We start from the raw sequence: 18,333 nt of genomic DNA, 5'->3' as shown, positions 1-18,333 counted from the left end.
CTCTGGTAAAGCACGGTCACTACTACATATCATAAAGCAGGTACAAGATATTTTACATTCTCAGAGGTATGATACAGTACCTTCCTACATCAATAATACTAGAATCAGTTTTGCTTTGAAATTTGTTTTGTCTGCAAATAAGATTGCTACCCCTGCTTTTTTCTGGGCTCCTGTCACATGGAGAGTTGTTTTCTATCCTTTCACTTTCAGTCTATGGGCTTCTTTTTGCACTAGGATTGTTTCTTATATACAACATATTTTTGGATTTTGCTTCTTATTCCATTCTGCCAGTCTATTTCTCTTGATTGGTGAGTTGAGGCCATTGACATTGCTGGTTATAACTGATATGTACTGACTTATTATTGACATTTTATTGGCCTTTTGTTGACTCTTTTTACTTTTTCACCTTCTCCTTTTAGTTTCTTGCCTTGACTATTTGATTTGCTCTGTTGGACCTCATGGTGTTGTTGCCTTCATTGTCTTTTTCTAGGATCTTGTTTAGAATTGCTTGTAGTGCTGGTTTGGTATTCATGTAGTTTCTCAGTGTTCTTTGTCATGGAAGTGTCTTATTTCCCCATCCATTTTGAAAGAGAGTTTTGCTGGATACATCAGTCTAGGTTGGAGGTTGTTCTCTTTTAGTACTTGAAATATCTCATTCCAGGCTCTCCTTGACCCAAAGGTTTGTGTTGAAAAGTCTGTTGTGATTCTGATGGGCTTTCCTTTGCATGTGATTTGTTTCTTTTCTCTTACTGCTTGTAGTATTTTGTTCTTCTGTTGGGTTTCTGGGATCTTGATTATTATATGTCTAGGTGTAGATTTTTTTTTGATTGTGGCTAGTTGGGGTCCTATATGCCTCACTTACCTGAATGTCAAATTCTTCCCCTCTGCTTGGGAAGTTTTCTGTCATTAATTCTGTGAACAGCTTTTGTAAGTCATTTGTATTTTCTCCTGCTACTTCATGGATTCCTATGAGTTTTATGTTATTCTTCTTTGCATCATCTAGGAGTTGTTGGATCAATTTCTCATGATCCCCTACTATTTTTAAGAGACCTCTCTTGTCGTGATCACTGACTGCAATCTTATCTTTTATATCTGAGAGTCTATCTTCGCATTCTTTTATTCTGTTGCGTACACTTTCAATGGAGTGTTTAATTTCCTGGATATCTGTTTGAATCTGTTTTATGGATTCCATTTCTTTCCTATGTTGGGCATTTATTTTTCCATTTCTTTCTTATGCTGGGCCTTCATGGCTTCTATCATGGTCCTGAGCTCATCTATTTTTTTGTCAGTTTCTGCTCTAGGGTCTCGAATCACGACTTCCATTTTGCTCACTCTCTCTATGGTTATCTGGGAAATTATTTCTGTTTTGAATTTTTCTAGAGCCTGATTGATCTGTTTTGTTACTTCCTGTGCTTTGAGTTCAGGGTGTCCTGATGATTCACTATTGGCCTTTTCTTCCTCATTTGCCCTACTGTTTGCCATTGGTGAACTGGAAGTCTGTCCTTGTGTCTTGCTTAAGTGTTTTCTCATTTTTATTTTTGTCGTTGGACTGTCCTTGGTTTATTCCCTGGGTTATCACCCAAATCTTCCTGATATAGTTGCGCCATAGCTTCTGGGTCTCTAACGACCCACAGACATTCTCATCTTCATAACATCAGAGAAAACAGCTCATAGAATCAACCACAATCCTTTATCCCAACTGATACAATCAGCAACACAATATGATCAAGCACAACTTGGAAACTGAACACTGTGGCAGTCACTAGTCTATCACCCTTAAATCATTTGAATTAAATTGAAATCAAGAAGCAGTCCAGAACATATCTGCAGTGAACAAAATTTCAATATAGTATATTTACCATTTAATGGTTCAGACAGAGCTAGGATGCAAGACCCCTGGTCTCAGTTAGTTGATGGCTAAACCCCATGATGCTGACTGACCTCGGGCTGCAAGGCTCAGATTGAGTTCCCCAACCTTCTGAATGGTTGAACTTCACACCATTCTATTACACGTTTCCCAGGCCCTTTCTTTAAAGATGTTCAAAGTTGGGAACTCAGAAAAATACCCTTTATGGCCACCTCTGACTCTCCAGAGTGGGTCCAAAGACTGGCTCAATCAGGAGGTCTAAGAGTGCACGGGGGGGGTAAGGGGAGTTATGGGGGTTCAGGGGCACCTGCGTGGCTATCTTTCTGGCACTGGAGCGATGGCGGCTGGGGCGGGAGAAGGTGTGGCTCTCCTTCCCATGGTGCATCGGGGCCCAGGCTACCTTCCAGGTGCTGGAGCGATGGCATCTGGGATGGGAGAAGCCATATTGTTGTTTTTTGATGAAAATGAGATAAAATAAAGAGCTGGGAAACAAACATCAATTAGGAGATCTTTAAAATCCATTTTATCTGACTTTTTACCCAAGGTGATGTTATGATCATGTGTTATTTCCTGGTTTCTCAGCCTTATGCTGCCACTGTGTCTTTCTTTTATTTCAAAAGTGGCAGAAGTAGAGACTTCCGTCCAGCTCCATAGACACTGGTCTGGTCCTTGATTTTCAAGGCAGGGTGAGATGACCCCAGGACCTCTTTTATAACTTAGATAACTTGGAGTGAGGATACTCTCCTAAAACTTTGATTATGTGAAGCACAAGATCACATTTTTCTGCTTGCTAATACAAATGTGAAAAGGTAGAAAGCATTCATGAATTCTCCAAACAGGGAAAAAGATCAGGACTCTATATAACATCTTGTGTTTTCATTCCCACCCCTTGCTAGTAACTTGTCCCTGTTACCTTTTTGGAGAATGAAAATAACTAGTCCCTTGCAGAGTAGGAGCCATGGGCTCCACTCTTCCCAGAAGGAGGAAGATAGTTACAAGGCCAGAACAATAAATTTTGTACAGGTCCAGCAGTTACATGGAAAAACACTCTATGAAGATCTAATAAACAAACTGTCCCCAGCCCCTACAGACATATCTCCTAACCATCCCCACCCTGGGGGAGGACTATGGATAGAATGGTATCAGAAGAGAGAGGGTACATCTGGTCACATGGCCTCTGCTCTTATCATTGGATATTTCACATAAGCCATCACCAAAGTCCTTGGGAACTGAGTTAGATTGTATTAACTTGACATTGCTGCAGCTCCCTGCCACAGTCTCCTTTGCCAAGGAGAGATCAGGGACTATATTTCCTGAAGGAAAGCACCTCTCTGTTATGGTTCCAAGAAAGATCTGCTGAAGAGAAGGCCTGAGTAAGCTCTGGAAGGGCTGACCATTAGTCTTGATGATTCAGTGCCTGTTTTGAAGCAGCTTCCAAATAACTTCCTGAGAAACTCCTGCTTCAGTGCTGTGAACTGCCATTGTTATGATGGCTTCCTAGACCTTTTCTCCCTTAGTCTGTAATCCTCTATATAAAAATCCTTTCTATTTGAGATGCATGAAGTGTTTTCTGGTTTCCTGACTATCATAGTAACTAAGCCAAAACTCAAGAGTTCTCGATTAGCATGTATGATGGGGGAAATGAGCATTCTTTGGTCACCTCTCCTGCCCGCTTGGTCATATGAGACCTTCAAAGGGAAAGACCATATGACAGTGCATGTCTTAAGATAGTATTGGTAAACTGAGCAAACAACGATGTTAGAAAATTCCCAAGTTTTCCACTTATCCTAACTGCTTATTTTTTTTTTATCAAAATAATAAATACACATGGTTTACAAAACAGTTTAGAAGAATTTTTTTTTTTTTGGTACCAGGAATCGAACTTAGGACCTTGTGCTTGCGAGGCAGGCATTTTGCCACTGAGCTAAATCCCTGGCCCTCAGAACTTTTAATAGGTATAAAAAGCCTCCACCTGAACATGTCAGTATAAATTGTTCCAGACACTTAGAATGTACAATACCAAGAGTGAACTATAATATAAAACATGGACTGTAGGTGATAATGATGTGTCAAGGCAGATCTATCAGTTATAGCAAACGTACTACTCTGATGGTGGATATCAATAATGGGGACTGTACCTATGGTGCGGAGACATGGGGCAGTCTCTGTACTTTTCTTGCAATTTTGCTGATCACTTAAAACTGCTCTGTTTTAATAAAAGCTTGCATCTCTCCACTCCCAGCCTCAGTCCACTTGCCAAAGGTAACTATTTCTAATTTTAATTCTTCTGGATATGTTTACATAATGTTATTTATATGATATATAAATAATATGTCTTTACTGCTATTTCTTGGCTCACCAACCATAGATATTATCAACCTACTACCCTATTAAGTGAGGTCTTTTCTCTTATGTGTCTTTAGATCAGTGGGAGGTTGGCTGATCTAGCTGGGCTTGGTTGGCTGGACTGGCTTCAAGCTGTAGGTCCTGCTGAGCTTGCCTCTTTGCTGTAGTTTGGGCTCAGTTCTGCTCCACATGGATTTATGCTGTTGTGCAAGATGAACGGGAAAGGAAGCTCTTCGCTGTTGTACAAGAGCTTTCGCCAAAGTACAAGAGGGAAAGGTCACTGTGTAAGCACATTTCAAATCTTGCTGACATTTCACTGGCCAAAGACAAGGGTGAAGAGGTGTACTTTGTCTCTAGTAAGGGGCGCTGCAAAGTCATATTTCAAGGACTTTTGTACAGGGAAAGTGAAGAATGGGGGCCACTTATTCCAGCTACCTTATGTTTGTTATAGGTTTTCCTGTGCATAAGAATATTTTAGCTGAAGTAATATCCAAACACAGCCCAGTAGTTAGCCTTTTTAAAGTGGCTGATAAATACTGTTTAGTTCCTTAACCCTCAGCACTATCACAGGGTTGTGAGAAGGAATTTCCTTTGATTTTTTTAGGACTGGAGGGTAAAGAAAGTTTAAGTGTTGCTTCTTCCACCTCGGTCTGGCTTGAAATACTCTTGTCCTTGTTCCCCTCTGTGTAGTGAAGACCGTCTTCAGCTGGTGTGTGGACAGTGAATTGCTACAGAAGCATCATTTGATCTGCCCAGAAGATTACTACAGTGATACAGTGCCATTTTGCTCTGCACCCAAAGGTAATGTGTCTTACCTTCAGAGCCTCAGATATCATGCCAGAGAAATTACACAGCAACAGGGCCACATCAGCCACCTTTACAGCCATTTCCTTATCCTTAGAGTTTTCCCTCCTTTTCTTTAATTTGTAAGTGATAGTTGGGAGGGTCACATGAGAGTGGCAGTTCCTTACTGGCTTTCTTCACACCACCAAGACGGAGTTCCAACTCTTCCATGTGGAATATGGTACTCTTGCTAGCATCCCAGCACCCAGGGGCCTGCAAAAGTGCAGATGTAGTTGAATGCACTAAGAGAGGGAGGGACTGAAGACAAGAGAGTCAAGGGTTGGGGTGGAATGCGGACAGGGGCTTCTCTGTAGAGGCAAAGAGCAGCTTTTCTGCTACTGAGAATGGAGGGAAGGACGGGCTGACAAGCTGAGAAGGTGCATGTGGGTGTGTGCATTCATGTGTTATTGGGCCAGTTTCCTGTGATCAGTAAGGCAGGATATTCTGAGAATGAATAAAGCAGGAGACTGTTTGCTGGGCCTAAACATGAAGATAGATTTTGAAAGAGTTACTGTGTGGCTGGGGAAAAGTCACCACATGACCTGTGGTAAAGCGTCGAGGTTGCCTAGTGGTGCCAAGCTCGAAAGACAAGTGGCCCACTCAGTGGTACTGTTTGATGATCTCTGCGGCTTAGGGGCTTAGGAATCACATGGAACAAAAAGATGGGACCCACATAATTGAGAAAAGAGTGAAGGAGTGTCAGGAGAATCAAGTGTTTTGGGGTGCTAAACCACTCACATTTTACAGTTAGTTGGATGCTCGATACCTAATGCAGGTAGGCGAGGATGGACCCAACATGTGCTGAGGACTTACCAAGCACTGTGCTGAAAATGTGTGTGGGGGTACCAGTTTCATTACATTCTTGCTAGCAATGATTGTTCTCAGCCTTCAGGGGATGTTCTTATGTGTGTAAAAGGCTAATATGGGCATTGATTCCTCATGTAAGATTTTCACAAAGGATGTTTACATCTGGGGTGTATGTGCATGCGTATGTGAAAATGGTCAATTCATTTGCCTATATTTGGAAATGGAAAGATATTTTAACCCTTTAGTCCTAGGTCTCAGATGCATGAATTGAGTTCCAGGAGTAATTCATATGGTGAAGGGCAATTACATCTGGTGTAGTAAATTGTGAACATTTAGGCTGAATTATCAATGTGACTGTGGCTTTGGTGGTTTTACTTGGTTCACTTCCCAACTTTGTTACTGCAACTCAGTTTGTTTCCTTGGTGCCGTAGGTGCCTTCCACCCTGGATGTTCAAAACTGACCTTCAGTTGTGAGAAGCATTCCATCCCAAAGGCAGACAAGATGCTTCCAGTGTCCTGCAGGGAGAAGCGTCCTGCATTTGCAGATGAGTTAGACTATACTGTGGACAGCTTGACATGGGACTCAACTCCTGAGGCTAAACAGAGGACCAAAGAAACCACCAAGGTTGGTTCAGAAGCCTGTGCATAGCACTGTGTAAGCACTGGGGCCGGGAAGTTCAGATACAGAAGAAGTTGTGATGAACACCCAGCAAAATACGTTTGCGTTGGTTGTGGGTCACACACTTGGCTAAGATGTCAAAACACCAGTCCCTTGCATGTTATTGATTGTGCTTCTGTGTGTTCTAAAGAAAGCAAGTCCACCGAAGAATAAAAAATGGATGAACCACTTACGAGTGCCACAGAGAGAACTGGAGCGACTTCAGCTTGCTAGAATGGAGAGTCGCAACCACTTCCTAAAAAACCCCCGTTTTTTTCCTCCTAACACTGTACATGGAGGCAGGTCTCTTATTTTTCCTCCAAAGAAGCCAATGCTGACAGGAAAATTTCCAAATGAAGAGCCAGAACAGAGGTATGCCTTTCCCTAAGTTATAGTCTCAGAAAGTCTTTCCTTTTACTGTAAAATCCAGAAATTCCTGAGCCTGCTCTGGCTATGGAGGCTCTTAGACTTATTTTTCCTTTTGTAGTTCTGAGGATTTAACCCAGGGCCTTTGCATTGAGTTACATCTCAAGCCCCGCTTCTTTTTCATTTTTTTTCAGCTTTAATTGAGTTTATTGGTACATTTTAGGGATACAGTTACATTTATCATTGGGATCTCGTACCTTTACATGACAGGTCTTGGTTCTCATTTTTTCCCCTTGTCCCTGCCCTCCCTTCATTCTTTTTCATTTTTTTTCAGCTTTAATTGAGTTTATTGGTACATTTTAGGGATACAGTTACATTTATCATTGGGATCTCGTACCTTTACATGACAGGTCTTGGTTCTCATTTTTTCCCCTTGTCCCTGCCCTCCCTTCATTCTTTTTCATTTTGAGACAGTATCTCTTTAAGTCATTGAGTTGCTCGAGTTGGGCTTGAACCTCCTGCCTCAGCCTCCCAGAGTACTGGGATTAGAGGTGTGTTGCACCGTGTCCACCACAGCTCCTAGACTTTCTGATTATGGCAAGGGCCGAGGGTGATATCAGACCAGGTCTTCAGGGTCACCTACTGACGTGTCCTTTAACTATTTCCCAGGGTCCTGAGCTTATGTGTTGCTGACCTTTTAGGGTTAGAAATAAGGGAACAGAAAACTAGGGGTTGGTATGGGCCCTCTTTTTGGACATTTGAACAGTCTGGGTCAAATGGAGGAATCTCTTTGGGGTATTTGGTTATTTCATGTACTGCTTCCATGATATTCATGTGTCTTGGGTAATGGCAATGTTTAAAATTTGCTTAGTTACAAATAATTAATGTAAATTGTGATTTTTTTAAAAAAAAGAGATTGCCTTTGGCTCCTGATAAAGAGAATGAGTTGCTTCATGGGTTTGTAATTTTAATGGACTCTTAATTCCTTTTTATTAGACATTTGGTATCTTTTTATAAAGAAAAGACTAATATTTGAAAATAAAAACTGTATTCAATCTCACCTGACATATTTGTGTTTAAGCTTCCAGTTTTTCTATGAATATTGAAAATTTTATATTTAGCTACACATGATTTCAAAAAGATTGGATTTTGGTTTATTTTGTAATCTGCTGAAACAAAACCAATGAAAAAGCTCCATGAGTTCCATATTTTGGGTATCTTTGATGGCTTGAATGTGTTTATTTTTGCATTATTCAATCACCACACAATACTTGTTGTGTAGCTAAAACTCACACTCTTCTTCTCCCCTCTTTCCTCCCACAGTTGTGCAAATACTCCAGTGTTCCTGGCCAAGCCATCAATTGTGTTTTTCACAGATTATGAAGTTGGACCAGTTTATGAGGTAGATCTTGATTCATTGAAGATCTTCCCCCATTTCCTTTCTTTTTTTTCTCCCATTTCCTTTCTTATTTTAAAAAAATATGTATTAATTTTGAGCCATATAGAAAGCTAGGGAAAAGAAGGTAATAAACCTCATGGACCCATCACCTAGCCTCTGCAGTATCCTGCAGTTTGCAAATCTGGTTTCACCTATGACCACCTCTACAACTTCATGTGTGTGGTCCTGTGTCCATTCCCGAGCTGGATGCTGTAAGGGAACCTACACAGCATGTTGTTCTTTAGTTATTACTTATGAAGCATCTCTAATAGTTCAGCACTTTTTAAAAACAACCTTAATACCATAGTCACACTCAGGGATATGAGCAATGATTCATTCATGTCAACTAATATGTGAATCAAGTTTGATCTTCCTCCATTTGATTAATAAGCCACTTGGTTTCTGTGAATCAAAATCTAAACATTGTGGGTGACTAAAAAATAACTCTTTATCCTCCCTTAGTTGAGGACAGTTCTTCCTCTACACTGTGCTTTAAAAAAATGCTATTTCTTTGTTGTTGTTGAAGAAACTATAATTTCTTCATCCTGGATTTGCCTAATTGCCTTGTTGTTGTGACATTAAACATGTCCCTTTATTCTCCATATCATCTGTAAACTGGTAATTAGATGGAGAGGTTTGGTTAGATTCCTTTTCTCCTTTCCTCTCTCCTTCCCTCTTTTCTCTCTTTGGGATGGGCTTCTCACTATGTTGTTCAGGCTGGGCTTAACTTCTGTGCTCAAGCAGTCCTCCTGTCTTTGTCTCTTGAGTAGCTGGGACTGTAGGTGTGTGCCACTGTACTGGGCTTCGTGATTTTCCTTTTTGTCAGAGGTACTTCTTGGTGGGACTTATTATTTCTTATGGTACCACACCAAGAGGAAGCATAACTGAGCTCCCCAGTACCAGTGAGGAGTGGCTACAGGTGTTGTTAGCCTGACTCATCCTTTATAAAGTTCTTATCAATCTGTCATTTAATTGTTAGCAGCCTTGGCTGACTATTGCGTACAACCATTTTTTTTTTAAATTAGAGTATGAAATGGGATTTCTAGTATTGTTATTCCATCTATATTTATAGCTGTGATTTTTCTATTTAAAAAATACTCAAATTTTTCTTCCTATTTCCTTTTCCTTATACTTTTCTTACATAATAGTTTAACATTTTAATTCTACCATTTTCCCCCTTTGGAGCCATAGTCATACATCTATATCTCCTCTTCTTACTCTCCTCTGCCCCTCTGCAGTATATCCAGAGGTTTCTCTGAAAGAGATTTCCTTATCCTTTTTTCCAGCTTTTTTCTTAATGCTGGCTTCCCATCATTCTGGGCAATCAGGTGAAGATCAAGCTTAGCAATTGCCAGCTCCACTCACAAGTGGCAGCGGCAACTGGGCCTAATAACAGTGTCCTCACACAAATGTGGGTTGTGCTTCACAGTGTAAGGAATGTATGCATATCCACAATATTTAAACTTCTCAATTGCTCCTGGCAAAAGCAGACATGTGTCAGTTCTGTATCCTGAATTTAATAGTATCTTGAGGTGCCAGAATGTACGAAGCCAAAAAAAGAAACAGATGGATGATTGGGAGGAGTAGCAGAGGGACAGAGTTCCCAGTGTCCAAAGTTGGAACAACTCAGGCAACAAAATAAATAATAATGGCATTGGATTACAACACAAAGAAATGTCCATGGGTCCATACTGATATAAGTAATTGCGTGAGTAAGCTAGTAAGTGAGGGAGAAAAGACTGTCTTTAGAAGAAACCTGATTAATAAAGAAAAGAGAAGTATAAAAATCACTGTTGAATACACCAGCACTAATTTCTTTAGGCAAGAAAATTCCAATGGGTACTAAAATTAGGGGTACAAATTTCAGCAGAGGGCCAGGGATTTAGCTCAGCGGTTCGGTGGCCTGCCTTGCAAGCGCAAGGACCCACATTCAATCCCCGGTACCGAAAAAAAATCACCCACAAATTTCAGCAGAAACAGATAAGTGCATAGTCTCCCCCAGATATTTAGTAATTATGAAAAGAAAAATAGTAACTGTACAACAGAGAACCCTGGAAGAAAAGGGATTAAAGTTAATGTCACCATCAATAAGATACATCAACACCATATCCGCTAATATGACATAGTGAGAAGAGTGTATCACCTCTATGGTGTCCTTCCCAGGAATGTATGACTTCAGTTGAACCATAGAATTGAAGGACATGCTACAAAATAACTGGCCAACACTCTTTAAACAAGGAAAAGCTGGGGAAGGAGCTGTCACAGATCAGAGGATACTAAGGAGAGGATTTAACGATAAAGGCTTTGGTGTCTGATGAGGTATTATCCTTGGATATCACTTCATCATGGGCTGTACAGCAACATTTAAACCTCCGAATGGCAAAATATACAAGGGAATTACAAATATTAAAAGAAAAATTTGTATCATATTTTGTACACAGTTTTTTGGGTTAGTATAGGTCTAATCAAGACAATACATTTTAAGGATCTGTTTGTCACTTTTAAGTACTTATTTCTTTCTCCTTGAATAATTGATTATTTCATGCTTTTCAAAGTATGGATTTTGGTCCTGTAAAATGTGTAGACTTCATTTTGTTGGTTGGTATTCAAGGGCAGGTGTACTTTTTAGAATCACTCTAGATAAGGAAATGATGTTAATCTACCCTAAAATGAGGCAGCTCACTTACTGTCAGTGTTCCTTTTGGTTCTGCAAGGATCTGAGATTTGCCTAGTAGGAGCCTCAGGACTTGTCTCTGTGTTCTTTAATGTGACCTAGCATTGTTTTAGGACTTGCTCCAACTCTGGCAGTATGAAATGTCCCAGGTTCATCCTATCTACTTTTTTTTTTTCTTCCAGTTTTGGAATCAGCTTCCCAGAAGCCATGGTTTGTTTTAATAGGGAATGGAATTTTGAAACCAGGAGTTAAACACTTGGTCTGCTCATTGTCACGTGGGTATAATTGCTTCCAGATTTTTTTCAACAAACAGAGCCCGGGAGAAATGTCATTTTCACAGATTTAACCATATGCGTGTATATGTGCATGCGTGCGCGCGCGTGTGTGTGTATATATGCATATAAAATTATGAGCTCATATGACAACTCTAATTACAGTTCTAATTCTACAGACCTTCCTGCGTTCCATGCTTGTACCCCACTTTTCCACAGTTATCAGAAGAATCTTGGAATAAGATGCTTTTCTGGAAGTCTCTGTTTCCGGGGCATGAGCCTCAGGGATAACTTCTTTGGGGTAGCTTGATGTCCACTTGCAGGATTCTAAGCATTTGTATACTGGGAGGCGTATATTCATGGTGTGTTGTGTTCGGAAACTTAAGAGCATAATTTGTGATTAAGAATACTTGATTGGAAAAAAAAAGAGTATTTGAAATGCTCCCCCCATCCTTTTTTTTTTTTTTTTTTTTTTTTAAAGACAACCTCACTATGTAATTCAGGCTGTCCTTAAACTCACTATGCAGCCCAGGCTGATCTTAAACTTGTGGCAACCCACCTGCCTCAGCCTCCTTCGTGCTGGGATTACAGGCATATGCCACCATGCCCAGCTGAAATGTACCTTTATCACGTGATTTTAATAGCAATTTTCATTAGTACCTCTTTTAATGTATTCAATGTTCCAGTTATTGTAGCATGAGTTAAGTTACTCCAAGCCTTTGTAGTGTCAAATAGCCATCTGCTTGCTGAGTGTGTGGGATACCACAGGGATAGTTTGTCTCTACTGTGTAATACCTGGGGCCTCAGATAGAAGATGGGGGTGAGTGTGGGGTCAGGCGGAAGTAACTGAAGTCTCATTCGCTCTCATGTCTTGAGGTTGATGCCAGCTTTCAGCTCAGACTGCTTCCCTATGGGCCTCTCCATAAGGCTATTCCACATCGGCTAGTGTGGGCTTCCTCTGGATACAGCGAATGGTTTCCTAGCAGGAGCCTTTCCAAAAGGGCAGGCAAAGTGTAGGGACATATATAGTCCTTATTGACTGGGCAATGACAAGGCTTTAGAAGGGTGTGTGGGACCTAACATATTGCTGTGGCCATTTTTGGAAAGTACAGCGTGCCATAGTCTATTATATAGACTGAATTACATCTAATGAGGCCTCTTGGAAATGTACATTTTGTCTGTTGGGATGTGTACATAGTGGTTATTAATCAGCTACACTATAAAGTTTAAGCAACCAAATAGCTAGTGTAGCAGGCAACTGGCCAAGATTATGTCAGAAGCACCGAGGAGAGGTTAGTGTATAGAGGTGGCATTCGTAAGATTCCCTGATACATCTGGATGTCTGGGGAAGAGTTGTGGAGTATTGGAGGACTGAATTATTGATAAGTGCGTAGCAAGTAAAATAATTAGTTGACAGTTAGCCTCAGGATAAACAAAGATTATACAAGGGAGGGAAACGAATCATGATTAGTCACTGTGACATAGTAACTGGAGTGTAAACATTAATTCTTGATCTAGCCAGGAATTTGGCAGGGCATATCAGAGGTTGAATTGGATATGGGTGAGGAAAGAGAGAATATCCATATTATCTATCCATAATTCATGCTAAAACTGAAGAAATAAAAGTAATGTGCTATTTGGAGACATGGAAGTAAATAACAAAATAAGGAAGAAAACGTGTCCTTGGGAAGTGGGAGGTTGCAGGGTGGAGACCAGTGGAAAGGATTTCTATTTTTGAAACCTCGTACAACTCTCTGCCTTTTAAAACTATGAGGCTGTTCAACTATGATGAAAATAACTTTGAAAAGAACTTTCCACAAAATCCAAAACCCAAGAGTAGGCAAAGAATAACTTTACAGGCACGCACTATGGAACATTGAAGCTAATCTTTATTTTTTATAAATTGTTTGAGAGACTAGAAAAAGAAGGATCCATCCTCACTATTCTCCTGCTATTACCTTCACACTAAATTAAAAAAAAAATAAGTTAGTCTTAACTTAAGAACACAGGTGCAGAAATAGTAGGTAAAAAGCATGAAACCAGATCAATCAGGAATAAAAAAAAATACACATACAGCATCATTAGTAACTCAAGAATGCAAGGAATGTCTTCACTGAGGGTGGGGTGGAATGGGGGTTAAAGTAGGGCTGAGATGGCAGTTGGCTGCCCTAGCCTGTGATTTTCCCCTCCATGGCTTCCAGGGCTGTTAAGGAAGCCAGTCAGGCTTCTCCACGCTCCTTATAATTACCACTGCCTTAGACCTTGCAGCCGTCCAAGTTACCACCCGAGTTGCCTGTCTGTCCACCTTCGCCTCAGTCCAGCTGCCCACTGGTGGAAGCATTAAATAATTGCGATGTCATCATATCAGCATCCTCACACCCTGCTTTCTGCCAGCCAGAGTTCTTAATTTCTACTAGACTGGTGATTAAGTGAACTCCAGAATTTCATCCCAAGAGTCTACTGGTTTAGGACCCTTCTGGTACAAACTACCACAGTCCAGGTTCCTCATAAAGTAGAGCCTGAGATGGTATGATTATTCACTATTCTTTACAGTTCTAGTGATGCAGGAGAGAAAAGGATGGAAGGAGAGAGAGGTGGTGTGAAAAGGCATTATTGAGCTGACCACCATTAAATGCAATTGATTGTCTAATCTTGCGGGACATCCTCTAATAAGCATCCTCTAATAAGCCAGGCATGCCTCACACGCGAGGAGGAGCTAATTCCTGGAATTAAAAAAAATTTGGTGAAAACAGTGGCTGTAACTAGCTCTAATGAGGAGTCAGTACATACTCTTCTCTAGGGCTGGTCCATTCATGTATGCAGATCTGAAGATAGAAAACCAAGTTTAATCTCTTGCCATATAAAAAATCTCTACTTTATTCCATCCTCCAAACCAAATAGTTGCCAGTAAAGATCTCAAGGTAAAGAATGACATTGTTAGAAAAAAATATATATAGGAAGCGTGGAAAGATTTTTTTATTTAAAGACTGAAACACAAACTTATCAATGGTTGACACATTTTATATATTTTATATTGGAAATGACCTGGGTGGAATAGCTCAGAGGCAGCCCTTGGTTAAGCACCAACAAAATCAAATAAAAATATTTTAGAAGCTGTATATCAAAAGATAATACAAGTTTATAAACTTGGAGGTGTTTATCATGTCTACCTTATAAAGAGTCAATATCCAGCATACATAAAAAAAACTCCTATAAACCAATAAGATAAACTATACAGTTGCAGATGGTAAGAGGATGTGAACAGACAACTTATAGAAGACCCAAAGAGCAAATAAACATATGAAAAGATGTCACACTATTATTAATAATAGAGAAATGAACATTAAAACCATGAAATTGTACTCTCCAGGTTAATTCTAGGACTTTTCCTTAGGGAGCTTTTCTGTTTGGGTCAGGGAGAAGAGAAGATGGAGTTTAATCAGAGCTGGGTAGGTTAAGTGGTAGACAGCCCCTTGTCCGGGCCATGAAAAGAAGGCCCACAGTGATATGTGGGGAAGAAGACAATAAATGAAGTGAAGTTGGCAGAACTTTAGAGCCTGAGGTCCAGGACTCAAATCTCAACACAGCAGCTAAGGGACGTCTGTGGTCTTCAGCCTCTTACTCTGTTAAGTAGGGACAGTTCCCATCTTTCTTGGCTTTGAGAGCCAAATGGGTCAGGTACTCCCACAGAGTAGATGCTACATAAATTGTATGATCAGCCTTCTGTTATCTGCAAGTTCCACATCCATGAATTCAACCAACAGTAAATTGAAACTATTTAAAAATACAAAAATTTCCAACTAAGTGAACTTGAGTTTATTGTGTGTTGAGCACTATGTTGCATTCTCATGAATGAAGGATGTGAAAGTGTGCCCTGACAAAATAAGACACCATTTCACTTTGAGCATGATTCACATGGAGTCCTGTTGGTGTACTGGTTAGGCTCACAGTGGTTGCATCTGTATTGAACTTGTACAGACTTTTTCTTTGTCATTATTCCCTAAACAACATAATATAATAACTGTTTCTCTAGAACTCACACTGTATTAGTTATTATAAGTAATCTTGAGATCATTTAAAGTATACGGGAGAGGGGCCAGGGATTTAGCTCAGTGGTTCTGCTGCCTGCTTTGCAAGTGCAAGGTCCTGAGTTCAATCCCTGGTACCAAAAAAAAAAAAAAAAAAAAAAGTATATGTGAGAATGTGCACAGATTATACACCAGAACCATGTCATTTTCTGTAAGGGACTTCAGCATCTGTGAATTTAGGGAATCTGCTGGCGTCCTGAAACCAATCTCCCCAGATATTTAGGGCCTGTAGTTGTTATTTTAAACAAAAGGACAGATAATAGGTAAGATCTATGCCTACCTTTATTTTTACCCTGTATTTTAGTTTTCACTATGGCATCTTCTCCAAACAAACAAAAGTATAAAATAGCATGAATTCCCATGATCCCATCATTAATCACACAGCTTTAAAGATTATCACCAGGTGGCCAAGCTTATTTCATTTATACCTTCCCCCCTTCCTACATTATCTAAAGTAAATGCCAGACATAGCATTGTGTCCCTGCTTTTTGTTTTGTTTTTGAGACAGGGTCTTACTATATAGTTCAAGGTAGCCTTGAACTCACTGTGTGGCCCAGGCAATCCTTGAACTTGTGATCCTCCTGCCTTAGCCTCTCAAGTGCTGAGATGACAGGTATGTACCACCTTGCTCAGCAACACTGTGTCCTTCAATGTTGCTAAGAGAAATTACCCTTCCCTTTGGACAGATGGTGATCACACTACAGAATATCACTGCAACTAGCCGCTACCTGCGAGTCCTCCCGCCTTCTACTCCACACTTTGCTCTGGGGTTAGGTGAGTTCAGTGAGGCATCCTTTTAGACAGCCTCAGAGCTGTGTGGTGGGTTGGTTGCAGTTATGGACCCACGAAACCCTGATGGCTCTTCCCCTGTCCTGAGCTCAGGCCTCCTCTCCCCACCAGTTGCTGGTGAGATCCCACCATCTAGAGAGCTCCTCTCTCCTGATCGTCTCTCTCCAGGCACTGATTCTGCCATTTCCTCTTTCATGCTGTCACTACCCTCGGTCAGCTCCTCCCCAATGCTCGCTTCACCGTTGCAGTGTCCAGCCAGCCTTCCAGCTTACTTGCCAGTATTTGTCTCAAGAACAACTCTGTCCCTCTGCCCAGAAATCTCAAAGGACTCTCTGCTGCCCATGTGACAAATTCTAAGCCACAGGGCCAGGCATGGCTCCACCTAACCATTCCAGATGGACCGTCTCACACCCCTTTGGGCCCTGATGGTTTTCGTGGAGTCCCTGCACCAAAAGCCTGTCCCTAGCACACTTGATGGTTCTGCCATTTGCTTGACCTTGGCCCAGAGGCGTTGGCTCATACAGTCAGCCTCCGCTGTGCTTGCCCTCTGAGGCAGCAGAGCCCAACCCTGGTGAGTACTGGTTCCCATCCTCATTGGTTGCTTTTGTCACGCACAGGGATGTTCCCAGGAAGTGGAGGCATGGTGGCTCCTGGAATGACCTGCCAATACTCTGTCCAGTTTATTCCTGACTGTCTTGGGGATTTTGATGACTTTGTTTTAGTCGAGACCCAGTCAGCGCACAAGCTGCTGATCCCCCTGCAGGCCCGGAGGCCGCCCCCTGTGCTGACCTGTGAGTTTGTGCCCTACCTTACTTAGGGATCCAGTCAGAGTTGGAGAGTCCTCATAAGACTGTCTGCCTCACAGGGCTCCTTGTAGCAGCATAGAGCTCAGCATGTCCCCATTGATTCTCTCTGCTCTGGGTGCTCAGCTGGGGCCCTTAGGTCATTCCACAGCTGCTCTGAGTGCGGGCTGGACTTCGGGGGAATAGTGACAACAGGGCCCAACCAGAGCGCATGTTTCTTCTTACACATCTTTTTGTGACTTCAGTGTCACCGATGTTGGACTGTGGTTACTGCCTCATTGGGGGAATAAAGATGATGAAATTCATCTGCAGAAATGTGGGCTTCAGCACTGGCAAATTCCACATTATGCCCAAAGAGAGATGGCCGCCAATAAGTTTCACAGTGAGTGATTATTCATTGCTACCTGGAAAAAGAGCAAATCCATCAAAGAAAATAACCCCTTGGAGTGAAGTACTAGATAGTCCCGTGACTGCACACAGGCAGAGGAACCACTGAGCTAAATCCCCGGCCCAATAGTCCCATGATTGGAAACACCTAAAAGCAGAATGTTGTTAACTCTCTGTCCAGCTGTCAGGTCTCAGTTGAATATATATGGAGTCCAGGACTATAGCTGTGGTTATTATCACTAACACCTGTGCAACCCTAGGCAGGTGTAGCACCTCTCTTATCCTTGAAGGCCTGGCTCAACATTCACTCTGGAAGACATCATTATCATAACAAATGTCTAATTATATTAGAGGCCACAGATTGGCAGCACTTTGGCTGAATTCTGTTGGTATTTATTTAGCACGCTGCTTAAAAACATTTTTGAACGAAGCTTTTAAAAGTGGGGGAAATTTCACATATACACCTGCAGTTTCAGTCTCTAGAAAATTGGAAGCTGTGCAGGGCCAGGCCAGGACTCACTGTGACCCTCTCAGATCGGGCATGGCAGTAGGGCTCATGTGCTCCATTCTGTGGCCTGGGCTGCATCACTGCCAGGCTGCCTTAACTTGACACCATCCATCGATCATCACCGATATATGGTTATTTCTCTTATACTAGGGAAAAATCCTCTGAATGCTTATGTCCAGGAAGCATGTAATAGGTTGAGAGGACCACGTGAAACTCATTTTACTCATTCCTGTTACCTGCCAGGGTCTTGTAGGCCTAGGTTTGTATCCCTGGAATATTCAGTGGATTCCTGTATATGAACTGGGGCTGCAGCTCTGCTAACAAGACAATAGCTGCCCTCGTGACTCAGGAGCTCTGGAGCTTATTTTAGCCAGGGGTACAGTGGTAATAGAGGCAGACATGTACACTAGCACCACTGACCCAGGGTGCTGAGGAGAAAAAGGAAGTTGTTGTGCTTTGGGAAAGCCTTCTCATACTTCCTGCCTTT

General features: G+C 41.5%; 1 protein-coding gene across 6 annotated transcripts in view; it reads left to right on the top strand.

Moving 5' to 3' along the window:
* The window catches only part of Dlec1 (DLEC1 cilia and flagella associated protein), a 57,629-nt gene that overhangs the window by 7,889 nt on the left and 31,407 nt on the right, over nt 1-18,333 (top strand). For 5 of the 6 annotated variants that reach the window (XM_019208274.2, XM_019208272.2, XM_010629704.3 and 2 more), the window contains exons 3-9: nt 4,904-5,014; nt 6,295-6,488; nt 6,673-6,893; nt 8,211-8,289; nt 16,046-16,133; nt 16,766-16,939; nt 17,197-17,333. In XM_019208274.2, coding sequence (XP_019063819.1) covers nt 4,904-5,014; nt 6,295-6,488; nt 6,673-6,893; nt 8,211-8,289; nt 16,046-16,133; nt 16,766-16,939; nt 17,197-17,333 — 1,004 coding nt within the window. Of the gene's footprint in view, nt 1-4,903; nt 5,015-6,294; nt 6,489-6,672; nt 6,894-8,210; nt 8,290-16,045; nt 16,134-16,765; nt 16,940-17,196; nt 17,334-18,333 lie in introns of those variants that run through there. The other variant, XM_033756884.1, reaches the window with a different exon arrangement.

This window comes from Fukomys damarensis, unplaced genomic scaffold (assembly GCF_012274545.1).
Source record: "Fukomys damarensis isolate Sample0158 unplaced genomic scaffold, DMR_v1.0_HiC HiC_scaffold_28, whole genome shotgun sequence".
NCBI classification, from domain to species: Eukaryota; Metazoa; Chordata; class Mammalia; order Rodentia; family Bathyergidae; genus Fukomys; species Fukomys damarensis.
This window is presented reverse-complemented; position numbering and strand designations above follow the sequence as displayed.